We start from the raw sequence: 26,093 nt of genomic DNA on the forward strand, positions 1-26,093 counted from the left end.
TCTTCCTGTGCTTGTGGTCAGGTGATTTCCCTCTTAAGTGGCATTTGGACATCGCAGGATGAATGTTTGGAATTGAAATCTAAAACATTCTCCTTGACTCACTATTCCATATTTTCTTCTTTCTACATTCTTTTTCTGCTTTTGCTTGCATTCAATTCCCTGTACCCAGAAAAGGTTAAGAGAATGATAAACTCTCCACTATCTCAATATCCTGCTTCATCTACACTCAGTTGATATTCCATTTGCAAGAACTAATATAGAATGAGCTACATTTAAAAACAAGACATTGTAGCTCTTCAGGATTATCATTTGACACCCCAGTTATCTTCCCAATTAGATTGCAATTCTTTGAGAGTAGGGATTGTGTTTGCTTTTTTGAGCTATCTCAGTGATCAGTGAAATTATTATACATGTTGTTTAGAAGAAAGTGTAAGACATTTGGACAAATATCTAACAGACAGTGAAAGGCTTTGGAAGTATGTTCTGTTTCAAGTCCTAGATTACTTGTTTACTTGTCATTTGTTTCTCAACAACATACATCGAGCATGGCATAAGCATGGGGTGGGGTTGGGGGGATAAGGGAAGGTGAACAGAGATGGGAGCAGAGAAAGTTCTAGTTACTTAAAATTTCCAAGCGGTATCAAATTCCAAGACTTCTTTTCTCCAGTTCAAGTATGTGCCACCCTTACCCTCCACACAAGGAAATGAATTTTGTCAAAAGCACTACATCTGTAACGCAGATACATGTTTTAAAAAGCAGCAGTTTTCTCAGCTACCACATCTCTGCATCTTCAATAGGTAACATTCCCCTCTGGTTTTAACCTGTAGCTAGAGATGGCAGCTTGAATAACTGCAATAGTTTCACAAGTTTTGCTGTTTGAAAGTAAATCAAATTGAGGGGCTACTTAAGGTCCTGACAATAGTTTTCCATAGCAATGTAGAGCAAACCAACCAAGTGTGCCAGGATACCAGAAGCAATGTCATTGCTTGATATAGACTCATGTTGATAGTCAACAGATTTCTTCTGCATCTATAACCTAGATGCTCTGAGGCCAGGAACTCTTGTAAGTAAGGCACAGATGTCAACTAGCAAGTTGACTTGTTGCTCTGATATGATTGTCTGCCATCCAGATTATAATTTCAATAATTTGAGCTGATTCTCAGTACCTACTAGCAACTGTCCATCAGCCCAGAGTATACTGCCCCATTGACCCTTTGCCTCTTGGTTGGTGGAGCGACTTGTTTTTTCCATGAATATTAAGTCTTCATCCTAAATGGTCATGTCTCTGCTTCTGCTCACTCCCAGGTCCAGTCTGGTGCAGCAACACCTTTCAGAAAATTTATAATTTAGTGGGAGAAGAGAAACATAAACAGTAAAAAATACTTGATGCTCAACATACTCTTTCTTACCTCGAATCAGATACCAGGCCTTATCAATTCCGATCCTGACATGCCCTTTCCCTTCCATTCCTACTCTCCCTATCCTCCCTTGCACTGTCTTCATTCTGGTTCTAGGGCCTCATGGTTGGCATGTTGCAATAGGCTTCTCAACTGAGTTTTTGATCACCCTCTCCAGAGTGTCCTCCACATAGCTGCCAGTTATCTTTCTAGAAGACAGAGCTAGACTGTTCACTCCCTGCTGAGAGACTTTCTAGAGTTCCGTGTCTATAGCTGGTGGCATCCAGTAATGGATTCCAGATGTGCTATGAGGACTCAGAAACTGTATTTCGGGCATATGTGTTTTATTATCATACTTCCAGAGAGAGGATTCATAACTTTCATTGGATTCTCCAGATAGGTTTAAGGACCATTGGGTATAGGAAAAGAGCCAAATTATTAGTGCGACACACAACACCCTCCTAACCTGACCCTAAATCAACATGCTGGACTCAGGTCTGCTCACCTGTGCTGGACTCAGGTCTGATCACCTGTGTCCTCTGCACTCCAGGGATGGGCACTGTTGCTCTATCAGATGAGCTGCTTGGGATCTCTGATATTCTATTCATGGTCCTGCTATGGCCTTGACCTCCCTCCTGCCCATCTTCCTCACATCTTTTTACTTTCTTTTTTTTTTAAGTTTTTTTTTTTTAATATTTCATTTATTTGACAGAGAGAAATCACAACTAGGCAGAGAGGCAGGCAGAGAGAGAGAGGAGGAAGCAGGCTCCCCGCGGAGCAGAGAGCCCAATGTGGGGCTCGATCCCAGGACGCTGAGATCATGATCTGAGCTGAAGGCAGAGGCTTTAACCCATTGAGCCACCCAGGCACCCCACATCTTTTTACTTTCTCTAGCATGTGCATGCCTGATCCTGCTTGGAGATGCAGCTCTGGTGCCATCTTCCAGTGAAACGATCTTTGGTCTCCAGTAGGATCAATCACAGCCTTAGCTGTGTTCATTGGAGCATGTTGCTAGGACCTTATACACGTGGCTGTTTCAGCATTTATCAGTCACTGTGCTGTAGTGACTTGTTTAGACATCCATCCCCAGGAAGGGATTGTGTGTTTCTTAAGGGCTCTGACAAAGATGAATATGCCTTTGTGTTCCCAGCACACCGGATATGTAATCGGTCTCAGTGCATATTCGTTGAATGAATAATTAACACAAGACAGGCTAGGACAAGTTGTAGTTGAGCATCTAATTCATAACGGCTGTCAGTTTTTGCTCTCATTCATATACATTTAGATTCTTTAAAGACAGAGGAGGAAGTACATACATATATATGTATATATATATATGTACATACACACGTGTACAAAAGCTACACATAGGCAAGGAAATGGAAGAGGAAAGAAATGAATGTGACCCATAGAAAAAAAAAAAAAGAAAATCACATTTCTGCTGACTCATGTCTCTTGAAGCCAACTTTAAATTTATCCAAAATGTGTAAAGCTGAAAGAAGATTAACCTGTCAAATCTTGCCTTCATCTGGCCTCATCCAAGTCCCAAGCATCCTCATCTCTGAGTACACATATTTTAGGGCCCTCCTGCTGGACCTGGGGAGGCAGTGCTCTGTGGACAGGAGACTGCTAGGAGGAGGAGGGAGTGAGGAAGGGTGGGTGAGGAGGTCCTGACTTAAAGGCATAGGCTTTTACCTTTAGAATAAAGTGTGTTTATTAAATCAGATTTTCATAAAGGCAAACCTTAGCACACTACAGATAACCATAGATCCCAGAAAAATGTAATGTTGACCAGAATTAATCAGGAAACATGATTTGACAGAAGCAGGTTTTGATACAAGTTTTTTAAAGTAAGGGCTCTGGACTGGGGAGAATCTATTTCCATTAGATTCCGTGTCAAAATCAATCAAAATATGGAAATCATAGAGCGCTGATGTTTAAAGGAAATTAATAGAGACAAAATACAGAAATGAACTCTTGAAGGTAGGGAGTGTATGATATTGAGCCTCACCACCCCCAACCCTGCCCCCACCCCTGCCCCACCGGCCAATGTCTAACACAGGGCTCAATGAAGATGACCATGTTCACTGGGTGTTCAGTGTTTAACTGATTTTTTTTGTGTGAGCCCTTTCAATTTCAAAATAGATCAGAAGATGGACGTGAAGAACGTCTAAAGAGGACCACAGGCTGGGATTCAGGACTTGGCCATTGTGCCACTTTGGACATGCTTTGACTTTACCATTGTGGTATTTTAGGCAACTTAGCTCTCTGTGCCACAGTTGAAGCCACTTATGTGAGAAGAAATTTAAGGCATGTCTAGCCTGAAGAACTTCTGTGATTCTAAATTAGACTATCTCATTAAAGCAGATTTACAAATCAATTTTCCAACCTGTAAAATGAGACATGAACATTCGCTCGATTTAATACATAGAGTTGTTGTCAAAATTATTTTTAAAACAAAAGGGCTTAAGTATCAAAGTGTTGACCAGTACAACTGTTAAAGGAAATTCAAGTGGAGATGATCCTACTAGTTCAGCTATAAGAAGTGTTTTATAACAAAGTAACTAATTCTTGAAACAGAAGACTCTCTATTTGGGACTCCTCATCTTTGCTAATACTTTTATTAGCATCTGGAACGTATACCAAATCCTTAAATGACTTCTTAATAATAAAATAAATGCTAAATTATATGCTGTACTTGTTATTAATAAATGTGTACTAGTTTTTAAAAAATCAATAAATACATATAAGTGAAAGTTTCCCAAATAATGAGAAAAAGTTAGTAGTTTTTTAGTTTGTAGTTTCTGTAGTGACTTATTCCCCATCCAAGTGTTAAGGAATTAAGTTTTATTCTTATAATGTTTCTAGTATAATGGCCCTCTCGGCAATTTTTCTTTCTTTTTTTTAAGATTTTATTTATTTATTTGACAGAGATCACAAGTAGGCAGAGAGGCAGGCAGAGAGACAGAGGGGGAAACAGGCTCCCTGCTGAGCAGAGAGCCCAATGTGGGGCTCCATCGCAGGACCCTGAGATCATGACCTGAGCCGAACCGAAGGTAGAGGCTTAACCCACTGAGCCACTCAGGCGCCCTGATCTTGGCAATTTTTCACAACATTGTTTGTATTAGAATAATAACTCTCTTATTGTAGTTCTTTACCAGCATAACTCAGAGTAGGTTTTTTTTAAGTATTTCGATTTATTGATATATTTTCAGCATTTTAGGTTCTTTATCAAGGCAACAGGGAGTCAGTTGCCAAAGCCTTCGTGTAGTTTTTGCTGTAACTACCGCAATCAGGACGAGCATTCTCTAGTTAAGCAATCATTTATTTTATAAACATAATAACCTGTGATTTTTCTTTTATATTGTGCATAGTAAATGGATTGCAGAAGGTCCTTATTTTAAGTCACTGTTAGAAAGGCTTTGTTTTCTGAAAGGATTTGTCTTCATCCATTTTAATTTGTCCTTATTATCTGTAAATGGTACAGACCTACTTGCAATGAGATGGAAAATAATATTGAATCAGAGAATCTATGCCAGTTGTCTCTTCCTATCTCCAGGTCAAGTTCCTGAAAGGTATTTATAGTTTTCAGCTGGCTAAATTCCCTGTCCTGTTAGCATTTTAAAATCATAATTGAAGATTGTCACTCAGTATTATACATATGGGAAATGATACACTCTTCCATTCATTTGTAAATTAAACGACAGTGTCAAGAAGCCCTTAGCAAATCCACTTATGAAAGGTTTATTAGCATATGGGACACAATACTTTATTTTGTGATTCTTGTGAGCCCCTCTCTGACCCTCAAGGCTTAATAAAGCAAGAGCAAACACTGTTTCTCCAAGAATCTGTTAAACTTTTTTTTTTCCTCTCAATGCACAAGCATTTTGAGTCTGTCATCTTTTGGTTTGCAGCAAGAATAATTCTTTCTCCTTCAACACCATTCCATATTACTTACCGGTAGAAATACTATGTCTATGCATTGCATTAACCATGTTTAGCAATGTGAAAAGTTAATAGATGGCTGTCTAAAGTAATGTTCTAATAGCTAAAATGCCTCAGGAATATATTAAAATGGATCTTGGCCACAGACAATATCAAGATTGTTGAGACACACCACAGGCATCTTTTTTAAAGCCTGTTTTGTAATAAGCACAGAAAGTGAAGGTGCTAAATCATGGTTTACTACCTTATTTGCCTCACAGCCTCCCTGTCTCTGCTGCTGGGCCTCAGAAAGCAATTTCACACACGGCTGCTATCAGCATTCTTTGAGCCATAAGACTAAAGCACTTTCTCTCCTTTTTATTAAAACCGAGTTCACTTTTATCTCACAGCTCCCGCTTTTTGTTTTCTGCCTTTCCTTTCCACTGTGTCAGTGGTGAGAGTTCAACTGTCTCCTGCCTCCTTCCCTTTCACTTCTAAACTTCTTGAAAGGCTAATCCATGTCCACTGCACCCACTTCCTCAATACCCCCAAATTCCTTAACGCTGTGTGATCGGGCTTCTGCCCCACAGCTTGAGTGACGTGGGCTCCTCTGAAATTCATCAGGAACCTGTAATTCACCACATTCCCTGGCCTTCTCTCAGACCTTGCTGGGGGATATGCTCCCCTGGCTTCTTTGGCAGCTAGGACTGGCCTGTTCCTCCCCTGCCTTTTCTTACTCATCCTCACTAGTAAATGCTGGAATCTTCAAGGTTCTTTTCTGTCTCCTCTCCAGTTGATCTCACCCACTTTCCCTCCCTTGAGCTGTCCTCTCTTTGTAGACGATACACAAAAACCCCTTTACCTTAATCTCCAGGACTCTATTTCCACTTAGCCTGGATGCCTTGTCAACACGTCCAAAACCAAACTCAGTTATCTCAGTCCTCCATCCTTCTCTTAATACACTTAAATATATAAACATTTATTTTGGGGGGGGGCATCCTAGTACCAATTATTTCTGTTTTTATTATTAAGGATGATTTCTTTTTTAAAAATTAATTACTATTTATTTTTTTATTATGTTTAGTTAAAGATTTTATTTATTTATCAGAGAGAGAGAGAGAGAGAGCGTGGGCATGAGCAGGGGGAGAGGCAGAGAGAGAAGCAGGCTCCCTGCTGAGCAGGGAGCCCAATATGGGACTTGATCTCAGGACCCTGGGGTCATGACCTGAGCCTAAGGCAGACGCTTAACTGAATGAGTCACCCAGGTGTCCCTATCAACATTTCTATTCAACATTTCCCCTCCCTCCAACCTCTCCAAGTTCTACTTCATCCTACCCCACCCATGCACGCACACACACACACACACACACACACCCCAACAATTTCTTGTACTATATGTTTTACTTTGGCAGTGTATCTCTCCTTTCTGTTCCCTCTTTCCCATTCCATTGACTGGTAGCCTAAATCAGACCTGTCTTACCATCATCTACATGACACATAACCGGTGTCTCAGCCAGTTTCCAGTTCAGATCCTCTGTAGCGTGGCTCTTAGTGAGTCAAAGCAGCTGTGGGTAAGGCTGGACTTGTGGTCTGGGGTGGGGCCTTGAGTTCCAGGTGGAGGCTGACAGCTAAGCCAGGGAAGGCTCTCAATCACGGCAGGCTGTGATTGGAGTTTTATAGTCTCAAAGTCCATACACACATTCATTTGATCCCCACAATACTCCAGTGAGGCTCAGAAGGTTTGTGGGCATCTTAGAAAAAAGGGAACGACGAGGGTTGGTGGATAGAGAGTAGCTGTCTGAAAGACCAGGAAGAAATCCACCATACACCCACTTCCCCAGCATTTTTTTTTTAAGATTTTATTTATTTGACACAGAGAGAGAGAGAGAGATCACAAGTAGGCAGAGAGACAGGCGGGGTGTGGGGGGGGAAGCAGGCTCCCCGCTGAGCAGAGAGCCCGATGTGGGGCTCGATCCCAGGACCCTGAGATCATAACCTGAGCCAAAGGCAGAGGCTTAACCCACTGAGCCACCCAGGTGCCCCAGACTTCCCCAACATTTAAGAGGAATTTCAAGTCTAATGTCTAATTAAGTCGGGTAAGGATGGATAAGTCGTCCAGATGAGAGTTAAACTTGTCTGTCAGGAGAGCAATGGAAATAAGACCAAATACTTAATCTAACACAGTGCACCTCCAGAAAGAGGAAAATAAAGAAAATAAAAAATGAGGTGACAATATATGCAGAATACGAACTATCCTCAGAGTATCTGTCTTATTTGTTTTCTTTAAATCGGACCCGGAAAGGTTCTAATTTCTATCTTGTATAAAATGTTATGGTTCCTATTTTTGAATAGTTTATACATCAAATGGCTGGTAGATGACCCTTCAGATTACACTACGTCCTTTCACCCAGGAGATTTCTGGGTCCTTCCACGCAATCTATGTAACATAACAGGATAATCGTTTTCACATTATGCATCATAATCACCTCCCTGATGTGAGGCTCAATCCCAGGACTCCATAATCATGACCTGGGCTGAAGGCAGACACCTAACCGACTGAGCCACCCAGGCACCCCAAAGCATCTTCAAAGATCCCAGACAAATCCCCTAACAGGTGCGAAGTGTTGAGAACCTTTGAAATATTCAATTGATCAGAGGTGATCAACTCTGGCTACATATTTAAACTACCTGGGAACTCAAGAAAAAATTGCCAGTGTCTCAGCCCCTCTCCAGACCAGTGGAATCTGAATTTCTTAGGGGAGCAGGCAGGAGGCTGCCCAGCCTTTTTTAGTTCCAAGTTCCTATGGTGACTTTGAGGCAGAGAAGGGTTAAATAAGCATATATGAGTGAATTTGCAGGATGACTTTCTGGAATCAACCTTTATCTCTTTCCTGTCTTGGATTCCCTGACTTTAGGGGGCTTCACGCACTCCCACCCCCCAGCTAAGAGAGAATCCCAGTTTTGTTTTGTTTTTTTTTTCCCTCAGCCTCTCTCTTTGAGCTTGCACGGGAGACACAAAGCTGTCAGTTGACTTGAATGCAGGAAAAGATGAGAATAGTTTCTGGGAATGAGATAGAGGAATTTCAGCCTGTGGGAAGAAAGCAGTCCTCCCTGCCGATGTTTCCTGGGTGCTTGCTATACATTTGAGGTATTGTGCTAAGTATGGTGCATGAACTGTTTTCTTAAACATCATGATAATCCTCTGAGGTAGACGCTACTACTGGTTGCTGTTTTGTGGACAAGGAAATTGAGACACGGGGGTGGGGGGGAACCCAGAAAGGTCATGCTGGTGGAACCAGGATTTGAAACCAAGCCATCTGGCCCAAGAGTTCCTGCTGTTCACAAAGACACCAGCTGTCTCAAACTGGTGTATTTCAGAATCACCTGGAGAGCCAATAAAGCACACAGGAGCCCAGGCTCACGGAAGGAGGAGGAGTCTGGACCTTCATAACTTTTAACAAGCGCTCAGCTGCTTCTGATACTGACCAAACACTGGGAAGTGCTATTGCCTCGCAGCGGATCGCTTCCGGAGAAGACTGCGGAGGCTGATATCCATTAAGAAGGAAGACCTAGCCAGGAGGTGGCTGTCCTGGGTATGGAACAGAATCGAAATGAGCTCGCTCAGTACACAAACTCTCCTGTCCTTAGCCCTTAGCCCGGCAACTAAGACAGGAATTCTCTGTCTTTGGTGAATAGGTGGTGAACGGGAGGAAGGAGAGAAGGGAGGGGTCCATAATCCTGTTTCTGCGTCTGAATCTCCAGCCTAGCTTGGCTCCCATCAGTTAAATATTGGAAAGACCCTGAAAGAGTATTCCATCGCATCCGACATGATGTCGCTTGAAGTCACGTGATTCTTTTATGTCCCATTTAGAATAAAGAAGCCACTTGTGAAACTGTTCACTGCTAGCAATTATGAGACGCAACTAAGTTTCTAAAATCAGAAAAGAATTGTGTATCTTAGGATCGATGAAATACGGTACAAGCAATGAACTCTAATGAACTTGGTTCTGGAACTGGAAATCACTCAGCACGTTGGGGAGGCTTCTGCTGACGGAGTCCAAATAACAGAGTTCCAACAACATGGAAAATAGTCTGAACTGCAGATTTTAATAGGATTTGTTTGCTATAAGAATTGAATATACGTACACCAAGAGCTGAGGAATTCAAACCACTCTTTAGCGTTTTGCCCTCAGATTTCTTACCTGTGAAATGGGTAGTGGTGAGGCTTCTCTGAGGTAAGATATGTCAACAAATAGCACAGTATTGGCAGCTTGGAGGAGACTGAAAGTCCCTTTTTTCCCTTTGCTAAGTCTGAAGAGATTTTTATGTCGTTTGCAGTCAGTTTTGAAAATAGGACAGAAAACAAAAGCAGTAGATGTACAAAATTAGAAAGTCAGAAGGGGCATTTGATTTAAAACAAATACCTGTTTGATGCTCTTCCAAAGCAAATCTACTTTATGAGGTGAGGGCAAGCTATAATCAGTTTTGTACTAATACCGAGTAAAGAGCTGTGTGCACACAGGAGACTCCTCATAACCAGAAGATATCACCGTCCCACACGATTCCAGTGCCTGATTAAAAATCCGACACCATAACAATTGGATTGATATAGAAAAAAATCAAGAATTTATGTGACATGGAACTCATACTTTTTAAAATAAAATTTGTGGGTTATTTTTTTCTTCAGTCACATTGTGACTGAAAAGAGGAGTTTATGAATTTCAGATATGGCTTGGTCATTTTCTGAAGACCACAATCAGTATTTAATCAGGGCAGGTAACTTAAATGTAGGTCCTTAATGCTGCCCCTATTACTGGAGTTTCACCGGCTTCCAAAGGGAACTCCATGTGCGAGGCCCATATTTGATAATGCGGGGAGCTCCAAGAATTAGGGCAAAGGCAGTTTGCTGGCTTCCCACAGAGACTCATCATTGTGACGTGAATCTGAAGAGGGGAATGGGGCACTGTTTGGTGAGAAAACAGGTAAGTACCAACCCCCAGGGAAATACTGCCATCTCTAACTACAATAATCACCCAAAGTACACAAGTGACACCATGTTACAAATTTTGTGCTACGCGAGGCCACAGTGCTTTCCAAATGCCACGAGTGCCCCCTTTGAAATGGGCTCTACTTATTTGCAAAGGTACACTGAGAGCTCAAGGGTTGGGAGCCATTTCTGCAGAGAGGCTGGGCCTACATTTCACTTCTTCCTGAGAGAGTGATGGAACATTTTTTTTTTTTTTTTACAGATTTTATTTATTTATTTGACAGAGAGAGATCACAAGTAGATAGAGAGGCAGGCAGAGAGAGAGAGAGAGAGAGAGAGGGAAGCACGTTCCCTGCTGAGCAGAGAGCCCGATATAGGACTTGATCCCAGGACCCTGAGATCATGACCCGAGCCGAAGGCAGCGCCTTAACCCACTGAGCCACCCAGGTGCCCAGAGTGATGGAACATTCTTAAGGTTTCAGGATATGGATACCATTTGCTGCTTTGGAAGGGCTTCCATAATCTGCGGGGGAAAATCTCTGACGAACCAGGCCAGAGTTTTGAAAGCAGGGAGGTCTTGAATAAAACAGTTCATTCTTTCCCACATTCATTCAGCACGCTTTTAGGCACTTACTCAGTCCAGGCTATGGGCTGTGTGCTCGGGGGTGCGGGGGACCCAAAGAGCCCTAGAACATAGCTGGGGCCTTAAGAGCCTCTGAGGCCTCAAGATATAAGGCAAGGGGAGGTCACGGTTTCATTCTCCCCTTTTCTACTGTTGCTGCTGCCTTCACAGGCCACTCTCCAGGAGAGAAGCATCAGTCTTCTGTAGTCCTTGGGGCCAGGCCTGTCCACTCCATGTGGTCACCACTACTGTCTTCCGAAAGCACAAACTTGGGTCCCTGCTCCCGACCCTGGCCTCTAGGGCCCCGCAGGAGCTGGTGGATGTTCCGGCCATGGGAATTTACTCCCTCTTCCTTCCCTTGGGCCTCTGCCCATGCAGGTCCCTCTGCCTGAAATGCCCCCCCTTTCTTTCTTGTGTCTGCCTGGTGAACTTCCACTGATCCCTTAAGACTCACTTTTGGGGTGCCTGGGTGGCTCAGTGGGTTAAAGCCTCTGCCTTCACCTCAGGTCATGATCCCAGAGTTCTGGGATCGGGCCCCACATTGGGCTTTCTGCTCAGCGGGGAGCCTGCTTCACCCTCCCCCTCTCTGCCTGCCTCTCTGCCTGCCTTTCTGCTACTTGTGATCTCTGTCTGTCAAATAAATAAATAAATAATCTTTTTTAAAAAAAAAGACTCACTTTAGAAGTCCCCCCCTTTTTTTAAAAGATTTTATCTATCCATCTATCGATTGATCTATTGATCTATCAATCTAGAGAGCAGGAGTGGAGTGAGGGGCAAAGGGAGAGAGAGAATCCCAAGCAGACTGCACACTGAGAATGGATCCAACATGGGGCTCGGTCCCAGAGATCATGTTTTAAGTCAAAATCAAGAGTCAGATGCTTAACTGAGTGAAACACTCAGGCGTCCCTTGATGTCCTTCTTTCATGTCCCCCTCATTGACCTGCAAAGCTGAGTTCCCGTCTGCCTTGCACAGAATCTAGGAAAGGACAGGCGATGCATGTCAGTTTCCTTCTTTGTGCAACTGCAGGACTTATATCCTCCGCTCAGCCTCGGTTTTATCATTTTAAAACTTTGTCTAGAATCTGTGAGTTTTCTGGGGGGAGGGATGGTGGTGGTATGACTGGGTCTTTTTTATCTTTGTGTCCCAAGGAAAGTGTCTGGCACACAGCAGCCCAGGCCATTAGAAAGCTTTCACTGGTACGAAGAGTTAGAAAAGATAAAGCAGGACACTGGTTCGATTTCCGAAAAGCTAAACAGGTTTAGTTAGATTTTCTTCTGAAAGTCTGTACTTGGAACTTCTGGCTTATTCCAAGAACCTTTCCATTTCTTGCACCACTGAGACAGCATGGCAGAGTTAGTACAGGAATGAACTCTGCCTGAGTTCGAATTTGCACTTTGCTGCTACTAACAGGAAGGAACTCTCTGTGCCCTGTTGCCTTACCTGGAACATGTGGAAAATAATTGTAAGCAGTCCAAGATTATGCTGAGTTTTAGATATGTGTAAAGTGTTTTTCACCCTGAAGCAAGCACTCTCCTCATTTATGAAACAAAGATGATTGCGCTTTATTTTACTGATGTCCTTCACAAAATAAAAAAGAAATAGAAATGTTGCATTTGTTTCCTATACTTCCTACCTACCTACCTGCAAACATATCTTCATTTACTTTTGAAATTTAAATTTAAATTTTGAAATTTGAAATTTCAAAATTTGAAATTTTGAAAATTTACTGTGAAATCCCAACGTCTGGGTACCATTGTTCTCAGTGATCTAGAACTTAAAAATGGACACAGAGCACTGGATGGGTTCCTTAAAATCGAGATCCTGGAATCTGGAGACAAAAGAGTCCCACTGATGTGAGTCGCACCTCCACCAAATTGAACTTAGCCAAGGGGAACCATCAGGGGTAAGAAGGGCTGTTGGATTCAGGCACACTGGGGCTGGAAATGGGGACACAACAGAAGTAACAGGAAATCAGAACCCCTCCTTGCCGGTTGGTGACCAGCGTGATACCTGAAGATTCATAAAGTTCCTGCATACAAATGGTTTCCGCAGAGGAAGCTAAACCTCTTGAGGAAAAAAATCCACTGTCATTAGTGTTCGGTGCACCACTGATTGGCTTTTTACTCCCTTGAACGGCAGCCTGCTTTAAGTGTAGTTCTAATGTGGGGAAGACAGGTGTTTCACGTATCAATAAACACAGAGACAAAGTAATAGCTGCATTAAGCTTATGTCAGTATGACTAAAACAGAGGATTCCAGAAAATAAAAGAAGCAGAACTCGAAGAAGCGAGCTTAAATATAAATCTTGAGAGTTTTAGAATTTTTCCTACACATTCTTTCTTGAATCACAATAAATAATGAATTAATGTGTCTATTTTTTTAGGCAGAGACCCCCTTACATCAGCGATAGTTAAATACACAGTTTAAAGAAAATAATACCATGACAGCAACATAAAACCAATGGCCAATTAATTCCTGTCTCCCTGCTCCCCATCTCAATCGTTTCTGACATTTTATGTGGAAAGACCCGTCTTTAGAACCATGTCTATTTTGTTCACCACAGTGTACCCAGGTTCTCAATGAATATGTTAATTTGCACCAAGGGAAGGGAAGGGACTAACATTTCTTGGTGACTTACTAAGAGCGAGGTCCCACGTGAAATTATTTCCCCATAGACTTCACCATGTTTTTCACATTTTTCATTGATATGGAAAGCAAGAGAAACAAACTCTGTTGATATGACACAGATTTAGGGCAAGCGACAAGTTTTACAGACCCTAGCCCCCTGCTTTCTTGCCAGGTTATCTTCATGTTTATAAACCAACGATGATCCTTAAGTTTTTACGCAGGATGATTTTCCGGCAGCTTCATGGATTCCCTGGTTTCTTCTGCAAAGGATATTTCAACATTTCAACGCCTCTCTACCAAGGCCAGCTTGGCTGGCTCTTATTTAAAAGTCCCAGAAGACATAACAGAACGAGAATGAACTATTTTTTCCAAGTAGTACAGACTCAGGGCCCCTGAGTGGCTCAGTTGGTTAAGTGTCTGACTCTTGATTTAGGCTCAGGTCATGATTTTAGGGTCATGAGATGGAGCCCTGCCAGGAGCCCTGCACTGGGCTCGGAGCTGTGCTTAGGTTCCCTCTCTTCCTTTCTCTCTGTCCTCCTCTCCCTCCCCCGCACCTTGAGCTCTCTCTCTAAAAACACAACAAAAATGAAGGAGTACAGACTCAAAGGAAAGAGATCCAGATTCCAGGATCTGGATCCCCACCTACTAGGTTTTCCTGGCAAATATGTCTAAAATCTCTTTGCAAACATTTCTACTTTACATCCGATTAGGGGCAAAATGAAAGCGCTGGGTTAGGTGATTAATTCATTTATTCAAAAGCAAACTTACATTGAATACTTTGTATATATCAAACTCTTTGTCTGGTGTGGGGGATATAATTAAATCCAAGACAAAATAAAGCCAAACGCCTTCCTACAAAGAGATCCCAGTTAGTTAAGGTCACATTGTATGCTATCTCAGAGATTTCTTTCCATTCTAAAATGCTGTGAATTTATGCCCTGGGGATCCAAATATCAGTGAAACTCTCTCTGTAACAGTAATATCAAAGCATGTTTGTTACCTCGGACTGGCTACAAGCAACAATGTCAGAATAAAAGTGTGTGGCCCATCAGGGAAATTATATTTGGTTTCAATGACAAATGGTTGTAACAACTACAACGAAAATACAAACTATTAAAAACAAGAAAAAACAAAACAAACAAAAAAAAACTAAAAAAACCCTTTCCCCGAAATCTCATTCCGGCACCTGAACAGTAGGGGTTCTTATTGTTTCCATTTACTTTTTCATTTCTGGGTCTGCGGATCAAGTACAACATTTGCACAATACCCCCCCACACTTCATATGGGGACTGAGACGCAGCCGGCCGAGCAGGCTCAGAAACTAGACACCCTCCCATACCTTAAGATGGGAACCAAGTGAGGTCTATTTATTTTATTGGACAGTTTGAATTTATTATAGGTTGCTCATAATTTCCTGTCTCATTTCTTTAGTGCTCTTGGAATTGATGTCAGGATGTCTTAGGTTATCATACTCTTTCCCTCTTTTGTCCCAACATTTATGCCAACAGACTGAATTGAGTTAGAGAAAGTCCCCGGACAAAAGTTGAAGGGGAAAATACCCAAAGCTTTAGTTGGAGAATGGCAGAAGCTTTGGAAAAAAATCTGAAAAAGCAATGAAGATGAAAATGGAAACTCTGTGAAAATTAATGTAGTGTAGAATTGGCGAACATACCACTTATTTCTTTAAACAAATAGAAGAAAGAACCTGCTTATGAAGTGCACCCAAATAATTCACAGGTGGTGAAACTATTAGAGTCTTGCAATTTCTTGCCTCAGAAGTGGAATAAATCTCCTATATTATAAATGGTCTATGCTCCCACATGTGATTTTTCTGCTATTCCCTTTATTTCAACTGTCCCCCTTTGCAGGCACCAGGCCTTTCTGGTTTTATTATAATTAATTTATTTTAATAAGAATTGTAGAGAAAAATCTTGGGACGCAGGGAGATATAACTACTAAAGCAATAGGACTGACAGAGGTAAGATCCCAAATGGAAAATGCTTGTTTTTTACACAGATCTTTTGGCTGTTATAAAATAAGCACAATGTAGCAGAAACTACATCAGATCAAAGTCTGCCAAAGTGATGCCCCAGTCATAGCCGGGCAGATGAAAACGCCCTTGGTGCTGGCCACCTCTAATTAATGGTAATTCTCACAATGATAAGAATTTGTTTTGAGGAAAGTTTTTCCCTGAGGAATTTATCTTAACTAAAAAATGTTCTAGTGTGTTCTGCGACACAAACTGATATTCTGAACTGTGGAAATTGGAAACAAATTTTAATGTCTGAAGCCAAATACTGTCTGATAATATCCATAAAGATAATACACATTAATAATCTGTGGGAAGCTGTAATTTACATTGATACATGGGTAGGATTAAACGGATAGGGTCTACACAGGTACAGAAGAGTTCCTTACAAGACAAGCCAGTTTGTTGGGCAACTGAAAATAGTCATGCCCTTCACAGAACCATTCCCTACAGAAGAGTGCTTGTGAAAAATTTTAAAAATAACTCTACAACAAAATGTCCAGTGAACTACCAAGCTCCTTCCTCATTGCAAGAACTGTCTTTATCTTCCATGGACCCTGGCTCTGTGTTGAGTATACAGTTGGTGACAGATAAATGCCATGAATGAATGTAATCACTTGAAGTTTTAGAGTACTCTATAGAGTTTACAAAACACTTCAACATTTAATGCCGCCTTTCTCTCTCCCGACATCCGGAAGAGTTAGGTGGGATGGGCAATCATAAGACCCGGATGAGGAGCAGAGCGGGAGAGTTCTGTAACTAGAGCAAGATCACAGAGGTGGAATCCATGCTACAGCCTGGATGGTTACACTCTAAAACCAGTGCTTTTTCATGACACCTGAGACATCTATCAAAAAATGTATCAGAGACAGCTGTGACTAGGTCTACTCAAGATGGACATTTTCCTTTGGATGTTGCTGTGTGAAATATCTGGGAGTTTTGCGTTTATGTGTCTGTTCCCATTCCTGTCACTTGTTCACTCCTTCATCTACTGACATTCTGTTTGGAGAGCAACATGGTGGTGTGCCTCGGTTTCTGCTTCTCCATATCTCTTTCTGTTTTCTTGGCCTTCCCTTTGTCTGCAGGGTTCTATGTCCTTGGCTGGGGTGGTTGGTCTTGTTCTGCTCCAGAGATTCTGACCGTTTACCACAGCCCTGCCACTCCTTGTTCTTTTCCCCATTTCTTACTGTGCCACTAACTCCTGGATTCTGTTTGGAAAATGAGCATGGCCCCATTCTCCTGTTTGTCCTGTAGTCTTTGTGGTATGCAACTTATTGTATACTTAGAGCGTGCTCAGGACTCGGGAGTATGTGGTCAGTTATACACCACAAAGATTAAACCATCATGAGGATGACATGGCATCTTCTCATTTCGATTTTTCCATATAATAAGTGAAAAGTGGAATTAAGCCTGACTTATAAGTGAGTATTAGTACGCATGGCATCTAAATTTCCAGCACATTTTAATTTTAATTTTTTTAAATATTTTATTTATTTGATAGAGAGAGATATCACAAGTAGGCAGAGAGGCAGGCAGAGAGAGAGGGAAGAAGCAGGCTCCCTGCTGAGCAGAGAGCCCAATGCGGGGCTCGATCCCAGAACCCTGAGATCATGACCCGAGCTAAAGGCAAAGGCTTTAACCTACTGAGCCACTCAGGCACCCCTTAATTTTAATTTTTAATTTTAAGAGATTTCCAGTATAACAAGCAACACCTTTCCTCAAAGGTAAACAAAGGTTTACAAAGGTTTATTTCTTGGTAGTGGGTAAACGAATGTTCAGGTCTGGGGCTCTGCTCCAGGAAGTCATTCAGGGACCCAGGCCTTCTACTTGGTGGCTCTGTCATTCCCTAAGGTCTTGAAGTTTTCTGTTGGAGTCTCTGCATCCAGCAGGCAAGTAAAGAGAGAGAGAGAGAGTGCTGAGTGCTGGGAGGATGACATGGCAGACGTAAGTCCTAGAAATTCCACCTGTCACATCTGACTCCATTCCACTGACTAAAACTCAATCACATTGCACCATCCAATCATGGGAAAGGCTGAAAAACATAGTTTATTTTTGTGTCCAGTCATAAAAACAAATGACTTGGTGAATCCATAGCATTATCTCCACTAAACTGAGACTTTATGGCTACCTTCCAGTTTTATAAAAGTGTGCCAAATATGATTTTTTTCCTGAGGGCATATTTCATAAAAGGAGAAATATTTCATAAAAGGAGAAATATTTGAGAACCAAATGGATTAAAGAAGACATGAAACATGCAAAATTCATTCTCATTCTATTTATCAGCAGCAAAAGGGATTGTTATTCATTTATGGTCCAGTGTATGGATGTACATGTTTAAGAAAGAAAAAAGAGAGAGAAACAAAATATTTGTCCTCTCTTTAGAATTTATTAGGTTGTTGACTTGGTCTTACCCAAGCCAGAATTACCGAAATGTCTCACAGGTGAAATAGATGTTCACCTATTTGTACTTTACCATCTTCTCAACTTTTTTTTTAAAGATTTTATTTATTTATTCAAAAGAGAGAGAGAGGCAGAAGGAGAAGCAGGCTCCCCAATGAGCAGGGAGCCCTATGAGGGACTCGATCCCAGGACCCCAGGATCATGACCTGAGCCGAAGGCAGATGCTTAACCATCTGATCCAGCCGGGCATCCTCTTCTCAACTCTTCTTGCCAAGTCTCTCTTATCCATCCTTTTATTCATCCATTCAACAACATTCACTGAGGTTTAATTACCAGGCATCCTGACAGAGGTGGGAGAGACAAGTCACTCCTGCTATCACCCACAATTTTGTGGAGTGGACAGGAATGGAAACACAGTAGGAGAAATACAATGACAGAAATAAATGTGAGGGAGCCCAAGAACTAGAAGAAATGACATCTTAAAATATTGTAGATTACAATTTTTTTGTGCCTCTGACAAATAATCGCTAAATGCTCCCCAAACATCGGGAGGACTTGGGGTAGGGTAGTCAAATAGATGTTATGGTATTTCTCCTAGAGAAGGTTGCAGTAGTTCATGAGATAAGCTAATATGTCCATGACTGAAATAGAGACCATGAGTAAATGCAGGAAAATATCCACACTGATTTATAAACACTAAACCTCTGGAAATCCAACAAATAGCAAGCCAGAGGTCACTTGCGGCTACAGACCACTACCATTGGGATAGCTTCTTGACTGACATGGCCAGAAAACTCCTAACTGCTCTCCACATGCTGGGTGCTCCAGTTAGCAAAACCCCAGGGAGGGGAAACAAGAACAGTTAAGCTTTATTCAGTGTAAGTTTTAATCTTGAAGTTCGGGAATTGGGGAGATTTAGTCATTTATTTTTGAGCTCATGGAAAGAAGGGGTTGATAGCAACAGCTTACCCCGGTTAACAGGCAGGCTCCCCACACAGCTGTGCTGGCCTATTTCAATTAGGATCTTTTAGGACTGACATCACCTCTGGTATGCCAGTCCTAAGCCGCTCATGAGCCAGCACTGCCAATCAAGCCAAAATTCAACCACACGGTATGGTTTTTATGATGGAGACAGACAACGACATGAACTTGTCTCATTCTGGTGAAAACACAAAATTGGAAGCCAGCTCTCCAGAACAAGAAAATTAGTAAAAACACCAAGCCTGTAAAACTTGATTTAGACACATTTTCCTCTGATTATCTCAACACACTTAACTGGTAGGTTATTCATGATGATTCAAGGAATGCGCTCTCTCTCAAGAAAAGGCAAGGGCCCTCATGCCAGGCGAGGTCACTTCTCGGCCACTCTACTCATGAGACCACAAGAAACGGGAGAATATGCAGAATGAGGGAAGGGTAGAATGAAACAATGAGATATGAGAAACTTAAACACTTAGCCCTGGAACCCGAACTAGACAATATTAAAAGCAGAGCTGCCACTTGACCAGAGAAACTGGACTGTATATGTGAAGGGAACACCACGTGTGTGGAGAATTAGCGAGCCAGGTAGTAACCTCTGTGAGTCTTTTCCACCCCCAAATTAGTTCACAAACAGCTCTGACACATGTGTGTCAAAGCCCTTCTATTAGGTGCTGCACGAAATGCAGACAATTCAGAGGACACGATATTTTCCCCAAAAGAGTCTAAAATTATATTTTGATTAACCCATAATAAAAGGGAGAACCAAAGGACCAGACCATGTCTCCTCCAGACAATTACTGTGCAAAATGCAACCACACGGACAGGTTTTTTGTTTTGTTTTTGTTTTGTTTTAAATGAGTAACAGGTACAGTGGTTAGTCACATTTTACTGATTAAAACTATACAAATGCTAACCTTAATTTTGTTATTATTTGAACTTTGTGGGGCATCTGAGTTTGAGTAACAGCCTATGCCATGGTGTGCTAGAGGACCACTTTCCACCTTATTCATACATAATGGTAAAGCAGAATCAAAATGTATTAGCACTTTTATAAATGCACAATCGAATACGTCCACGAATTCATTTTCTCTCTCTTTTGTCCAAAGTTTTTAATATCCAGGGGGTCTTTCAAGGAAAACTTCCCTGGTGTAACAGAATTCTTTTGTAGTTCACTAGTGACCACTATTGGACAACTTCCTTCCACTTACATGGAGCAACAGCACTGCTTCATAGGAAAATAAGAAATGGGGCCAGAAAATGGTCCTGAACAGATCGAAACACTAAAAACAGGAGTCCGGGGAAACAAAACTGCAGCTGACCATGTCTAGACAAGAAACTTCACCAAAACATGAAGAAAATAATGTATATATAAATACCTCACTATGTTCTGTAGATTCAGGTGAAAAATCCTCAGCTTGATTTAAAAACAATCTGGGCAGGCAAATAAGAAATAGATGTAGAGAGAACAGTTATAGAAAGATACCTGTGTGTGCGTGCGTACACACATGTGTGTGCATACACACACACGCCACACTCATTGGAGCGGCCCACAATCTGCTGTAAATAAGGGATTTAATATTCATTCCACAAGCTAATGGTGCTTCTCGCCATCCAAGATAGATGCACTTAGATAATAGTGAAGGACAGTGCCAGAGCACTGGGAATGGGCTATTGTGTTTGACTAGTTTCCATGTATAAATTAGTGCAGAGAAGAAAAAGAAATTCAACAGAAAAACACATGTACTTTATTATAATTCCGAGTGTTACTCTTGCAACTCCCACAATAGCAGGCGAAAGAGCTTAAAACCACTTAAAAGAAACAAAAAGCAAATGCAAATTTGATTAAATGCCTTTCTGACAAGAAGTGATTTGGCTTCAAGTTTGGACGGACACATATGTCAATGGCCAGTCATGGTTTTTGCCACATTCCTTTTGAGCTACACAGTTGGGACAAAGGAGGGAGAACGAAAGAGGGGAGCAGAGTGGGAGGAGTGGGGAAGCTGGGTGATGTGGCTTCATCTGACCCGAATATCAGGGCGAAATCTCTTGATCAGTATACTGTCCTATTGTGTGCCCAGAGTACAAAAGAAGTCTATGAAGTATGAGCTTTGCAGGAAAATATGATACAAAAGACACGGGGACCTCATTCTCTCAGGAAGCATGCTCCAAGGGGAAAGGATTTTGACAAAACCGAGGGTGAACAATATTCAATATTCACACATCCCCAAGAACGAAGCCATGATACAGATGATGCAGCTGTTGGTGACAATGAACGTGGTTTTGAAGTGGAAACTGGACTCACCACTAAACAAAAAAGAATGTCTTCCATTTAAGTTAAAGGGATCTTCAAAAGTCACATAAATTAATTCTCAGAGTAGATAGACTCTTCTAATGTTTAAAATGGTTAGGGGAAAAACAAGCCACCTAGTTCAATTTCTCCAGCCAGATCAAAGGTCGAGTTTGACAATGTCACACTTCTAGGTCTAAGTCAATGGCTGATGAGGCTCTAGGTCACTTTCTCTTGGGCCCATCATTTAATTGTGGTTACAGAGCCGAAAGGGGCAGTGCATGAGCCAAAGTAAAAAGTTTCCATGACATTGCACGTGGCTTTAATGGTCAAGATGAGGCTAAAACCCTAAATGTCGCCAATAAACACTGGGGACCGACTTACATCACTGCTTCCATCACTGCTAAACATTTTACAACCACAGTACAAAGCAACCAAGTTATCTTCTCTCCATTATTTGACCTTTGCTTTCAAACATAAGCTTGTTCCTCTATCTGCAAAATAGGTTAAAAATGTCTATTTGCAAGATGATTGTGCAGATTCCTTGTAACGCTTTCCAAACAACTGGTGTTTGGCACATTTAGACATAAATCCATGAAAGGTACTACCTATGCTGTTATTACTCTGCCCAGGGATATCTCTTGGCACTCACCAGTCTGTTCTTGTGATTCTCAGAATCTCAATTCATTTAAATACAGACTTAAACCAAACCTGGGTTTGACTTCATTTTATCCTCACAATACAATTATTGTGATTTAAACAAAGTACGTTTTGTGTTTTAAATCTGATATAAACAGTTCTTTTTTTCCCCACGTAAGTCTAATTACACACTCAAATACAGATACGAACATTCAAGATGTCAAGGAGGGATTTAATGCAGTTAACAAATGGGTAGCAAAACAGTCTATTTCTGAATGGGACAGTTTTTCCAAAATATGATGAGATCATATTTCCATATGAAGATATGAGAAAAGCAACGTATACTGGTAATTGGCTTTATGATGCAATTAAATGGGGGAACGAATGCACACTTTTTAAAAAACAATCACAAAGAAGGAAAGATGAGGCAAACTAATGGTGTGTATATAAGTAACACATCCCATATGGAAAAAATGAGACACCTTTCATAAATTGCCTGCTCCCCGGTCATAAGGCACACCTAAACATTCTGCTTTTCATATTCCTCACAACAGCTAAAACTTAGTCCTTTCCTGCTTAAAATTCAGCTTGCCTTGAAATGTCTTTGAAAATCTGAAAATATGCTTCTATATTTATAGCATTTGCAGCACAGCATTATGATTTCTTGGCCACAATGATGCAAATAAGAAGTGGGAATGTATAAAATATTTAAACACCGTCTGATTACTCTAGCTGAAGAATCTTTGTGGAGCTTTTCAATTTGTACCAAATGGCTTGCTTTCCTTCTTCAAAATCATAGCGCAGATCAAATTTGTCAGAGTCTAATCAGAACATAACATTCCTTTAGCATCAACGAATCGATGCAACCTATATATTCGTTACGTTTTTACCTTGCTCCCTTCTTGCCTTATTACCTTCCGAGGAAGTGCTGGCACGCCACAAATGTGACAAGGAGAGCTACAATCACGTTTGTTTGGAATCGGTGTGTGCAAATGTTGGAATCGAACCTTCAGATGAGGTTTATGAAGCTGCCTGCCCAGAACACTCTGGTTTAAAAAAATGTGCATTGCTATTAATATTTTGAGTGTAGATTTTTTTTGGACAGTCCATGTTCATTTTCTGCCCATAAAACCAAGTATGAGTCACAACGGAACATTTACTTTGAGTCAAAAATGCAGTGTGTGCTGATTCTAGTACAGAGCATCTTATCACTGTGACTATGGAAAGCAGCCGCCCCGCGCGCGCGCGCGCGCGCGCGCACACACACACACACACACACACACACACACACAGAGTCAGCATTTTCTTCTTCTTTAAGAGCAGATCTGAGATCAAAGACCATAATCCTCAATTCATAAATACTAGCATTAACTTGTATCCATAGAGCAGTTACAGTAATTACGGGCTATAATCTGGGTTGGCTGCAAACAATCTCTCCTTCCCTCTTTTACCTGGTTCCCTAGCACGTGTGCAGAGAGGGAGAAGGAGTCATAAAAGGCAGTGGGGAGAAAAGCCCCTTGCAGCCCATCCTTCAAAAATTCCAGGAACACCACAGTGACTGAGTTTGATTTCAGGACGTCTATTACCCAAATTCCAAGCATGCACACCACGTTATTTACACAGTCCCCAGCTCACGGAACTCTATGCAGTAGATCCCAAAGCTCGAGTCTGGAGATTATTATACACCTCTCGCTATCTCCCAAAGTCGAGCGCACTTTATTTGGCTTGGGAAGCTGGGGTTCAAGTTCTGGAAGAAGTTTTTCCTTCTTCTTTTTTTTAATCGTGCAAATTATTTTACCTGGTGTTTGAAGATCAAGATACACACACACACACACACACACACACACACACACACACACACACATACACACTACCCCCAACAGCACCCAGACTAAGTGGCAATAGCCACGTATTGAAATGAAAAGGCATTTACCAGGAGCAGGAAAGCCAGGAAGAGGAGCGGTGTGCCAGGAGTTGCCCGACGACGGCAGCGTTCCATGCTTGGATCCTTGCCGGAATCCGAATCGGACACTGAATAAGCTGCTAAGTGCTCCTCTGCCTGCTGTCACATCCAGTCCCGGTGCTAACACTCCAGCCCTGCCTATCAGCTTCCATCAGCCCCGCTCACATTTCCTGACCGAGGGTGGGTGGGTGGGTGGATGGGTGGGGGGTAAGCTGAATGGAATCTCTCTCGGAGCAGGCAGCCAGCCAATCAGGCTCCTGCTAATCAGACATGCTGAATAACAAAGCCGGGGGACAGAGAGAAAGTGTAACAGTGCGAGCAAAAAAAAAAGGTGGTTGGGGGGACGGGACGAAAAAGAAAGGCGAGAGGAGCGTGCGGCCAGTAGCGAGAAGAGAAATGCAAAAGATGCCGAATTGCAAAAGATGAAGCAAAGCCCCTCTCCTTGTAACTAACCTGGTTGGTTCTTTGTTGAGATACCTTTCTGTTTGCCATTTGCTTGTGCGGGTGCCTGTTGCTTTGTAAAGTACAGTAGCTCCCTGTGACTCTGTATTGTTCCATTCAGGAGAGAAACTTAATCCCTGTCAATATATAACATATGCCATAAAGGGAAAGAACCAGAGACAAAAACTGACTTAATGGGCCGTTGAAACGTGTTCTGTACAACCGCTTTCTTCCTTTTCCATGAAGTTCCTCTATTTTCTCTCCTGACTTGGAAAAGGGAGGCTATATAAGTTTTTGGAGGTTCCTTACTAAACCTAAATAGTGACGTAAGTTACCTTTGGGTATTAATGACTTGATCTATGGGGGGGGGGGGCGGGGAGCAAGTTGCTTCTTTGTAAAGTGACTATTTAAAATATCCAAAGTTTACTACAGTAAAGGCAGAATTAGAAACTTAGATCCCTTGGTAAAAACAAAAACAAAAACAAAAACAACAACAAAAAAAACAACAATCTTTAACAAAGACTGGGATGAGTGGGGCTGAAATTTGGGGTTGAGGAACCGCCTGGTTTTGACATACTGCCAACTCTCAACTATCTGCTTTGCCAGGGGCGGGAAAGAAAGGATGAATTAAATCCTCAGTTAATCCCCAAACCTTTTAACCGACCGTTTCAGCCTCCTCCTTATCCGAGTCCTTTATCAGAGCAGCTACAACTCAGCGGCAGAAAGGGCTGAAGGGAGCCCACCTCCTCTTCCCTTCTACTGTTGCAAGAGGCTCGGACAGGAGAGGCTCCAGAGGAAGTGCTAATGAGCAGTGAAATGAGGACAAGGCCAGGAACAGCAAAGAGAAGGTCAGGAAGCCTCTAAGTCTGGGTAATCCAACAGCAATCAAGATTTGACTCTACCAGAGGAGGATTTGATTACAGTTTTAGGAAAGTGTCAAGTGTCAAACAGGGAAGTCTTTCCCCTTATCTGCTAAAAAAAATCATTGAGTGTTTGAGAGAATGAAATGCAAACTTGACCTTCCATTTCTATAGGTGTGTTGCCAGCATGTTTTTCCTTTGTAGATTTCCCGATAGCCCAGAAATACACATGGTGGAGGCAGAAGACGTTCCTCTCATTAATAAAAAATAACGACAAGAGTCAGGAAACACACAACTATGGAAAACCTGATCAAGCCATGATGGGCATGTGAATACAGGCAGGTCTGCCCATATACATACCTGCAGCATTGCTTCTCAGAAGGGGGAAGAAAAGCAGCTTGTTCAATGTCAGGTTACTTACTTCACACAGTCTATCAATTAAAGACAGAAGAGATTTAAAATTCCCACTTTCAACCCGTTAGGAAAGTCTGGGGATATAAGGATCCACCTTGCCAATCACTTAGAAAAATGGACAGTAAAACTCTATAACAAAGAGATTTTATTTTGAAGTATGTTGTTCCCTTTCAGAGAGAACAGTTTTATAAATCTGTGAAAAATCAGCTAATGCTCACAAGCTAAAGAGAACTCACAGGTAGATGTAAAAAACGTTTTGCTGGTGTTATCTGAAATCATTCTATTAAAGAAATGGAGTGATGAAAATCAACTTCAACTTTCATTCATAAAGCTGTGTTGTGTATCTTTCCTTTACACCTTAGAGTTTTCTGCTACAGGGTTTTTTCCCTTCTATCAGAGTCATTAGCTGAAGGGTTCCAACTAGTTCTATAAAATGGGATATTTTATTGAACACCACTTTCTCCCTCTTCACAAGCAACCATCACTCAACAGGCAGATCCAAAGGCATGAACAGGTGAGG

The 26,093-nt window shown here is 41.7% G+C and overlaps 1 protein-coding gene across 2 annotated transcripts in view; it reads right to left on the reverse strand.

Moving 5' to 3' along the window:
• The window catches only part of ADAMTSL1 (ADAMTS like 1), a 935,024-nt gene that overhangs the window by 381,632 nt on the left and 527,299 nt on the right, over window positions 1-26,093 (reverse strand). Inside the window, exon 1 of one of the 2 annotated variants that reach the window (XM_046023641.1) lies at window positions 23,829-23,953. The exons of the other annotated variant lie outside the window; for it this stretch is intronic. Within the exon in view, the coding sequence (XP_045879597.1) occupies window positions 23,829-23,894 (66 nt within the window). The 5' untranslated portion in view covers window positions 23,895-23,953. Of the gene's footprint in view, window positions 1-23,828; window positions 23,954-26,093 lie in introns of those variants that run through there. 2 annotated transcript variants of the gene reach the window in all.

The sequence above is a fragment of the Meles meles genome, chromosome 11 (genome assembly GCF_922984935.1).
Source record: "Meles meles chromosome 11, mMelMel3.1 paternal haplotype, whole genome shotgun sequence".
NCBI classification, from domain to species: domain Eukaryota; kingdom Metazoa; phylum Chordata; class Mammalia; order Carnivora; family Mustelidae; genus Meles; species Meles meles.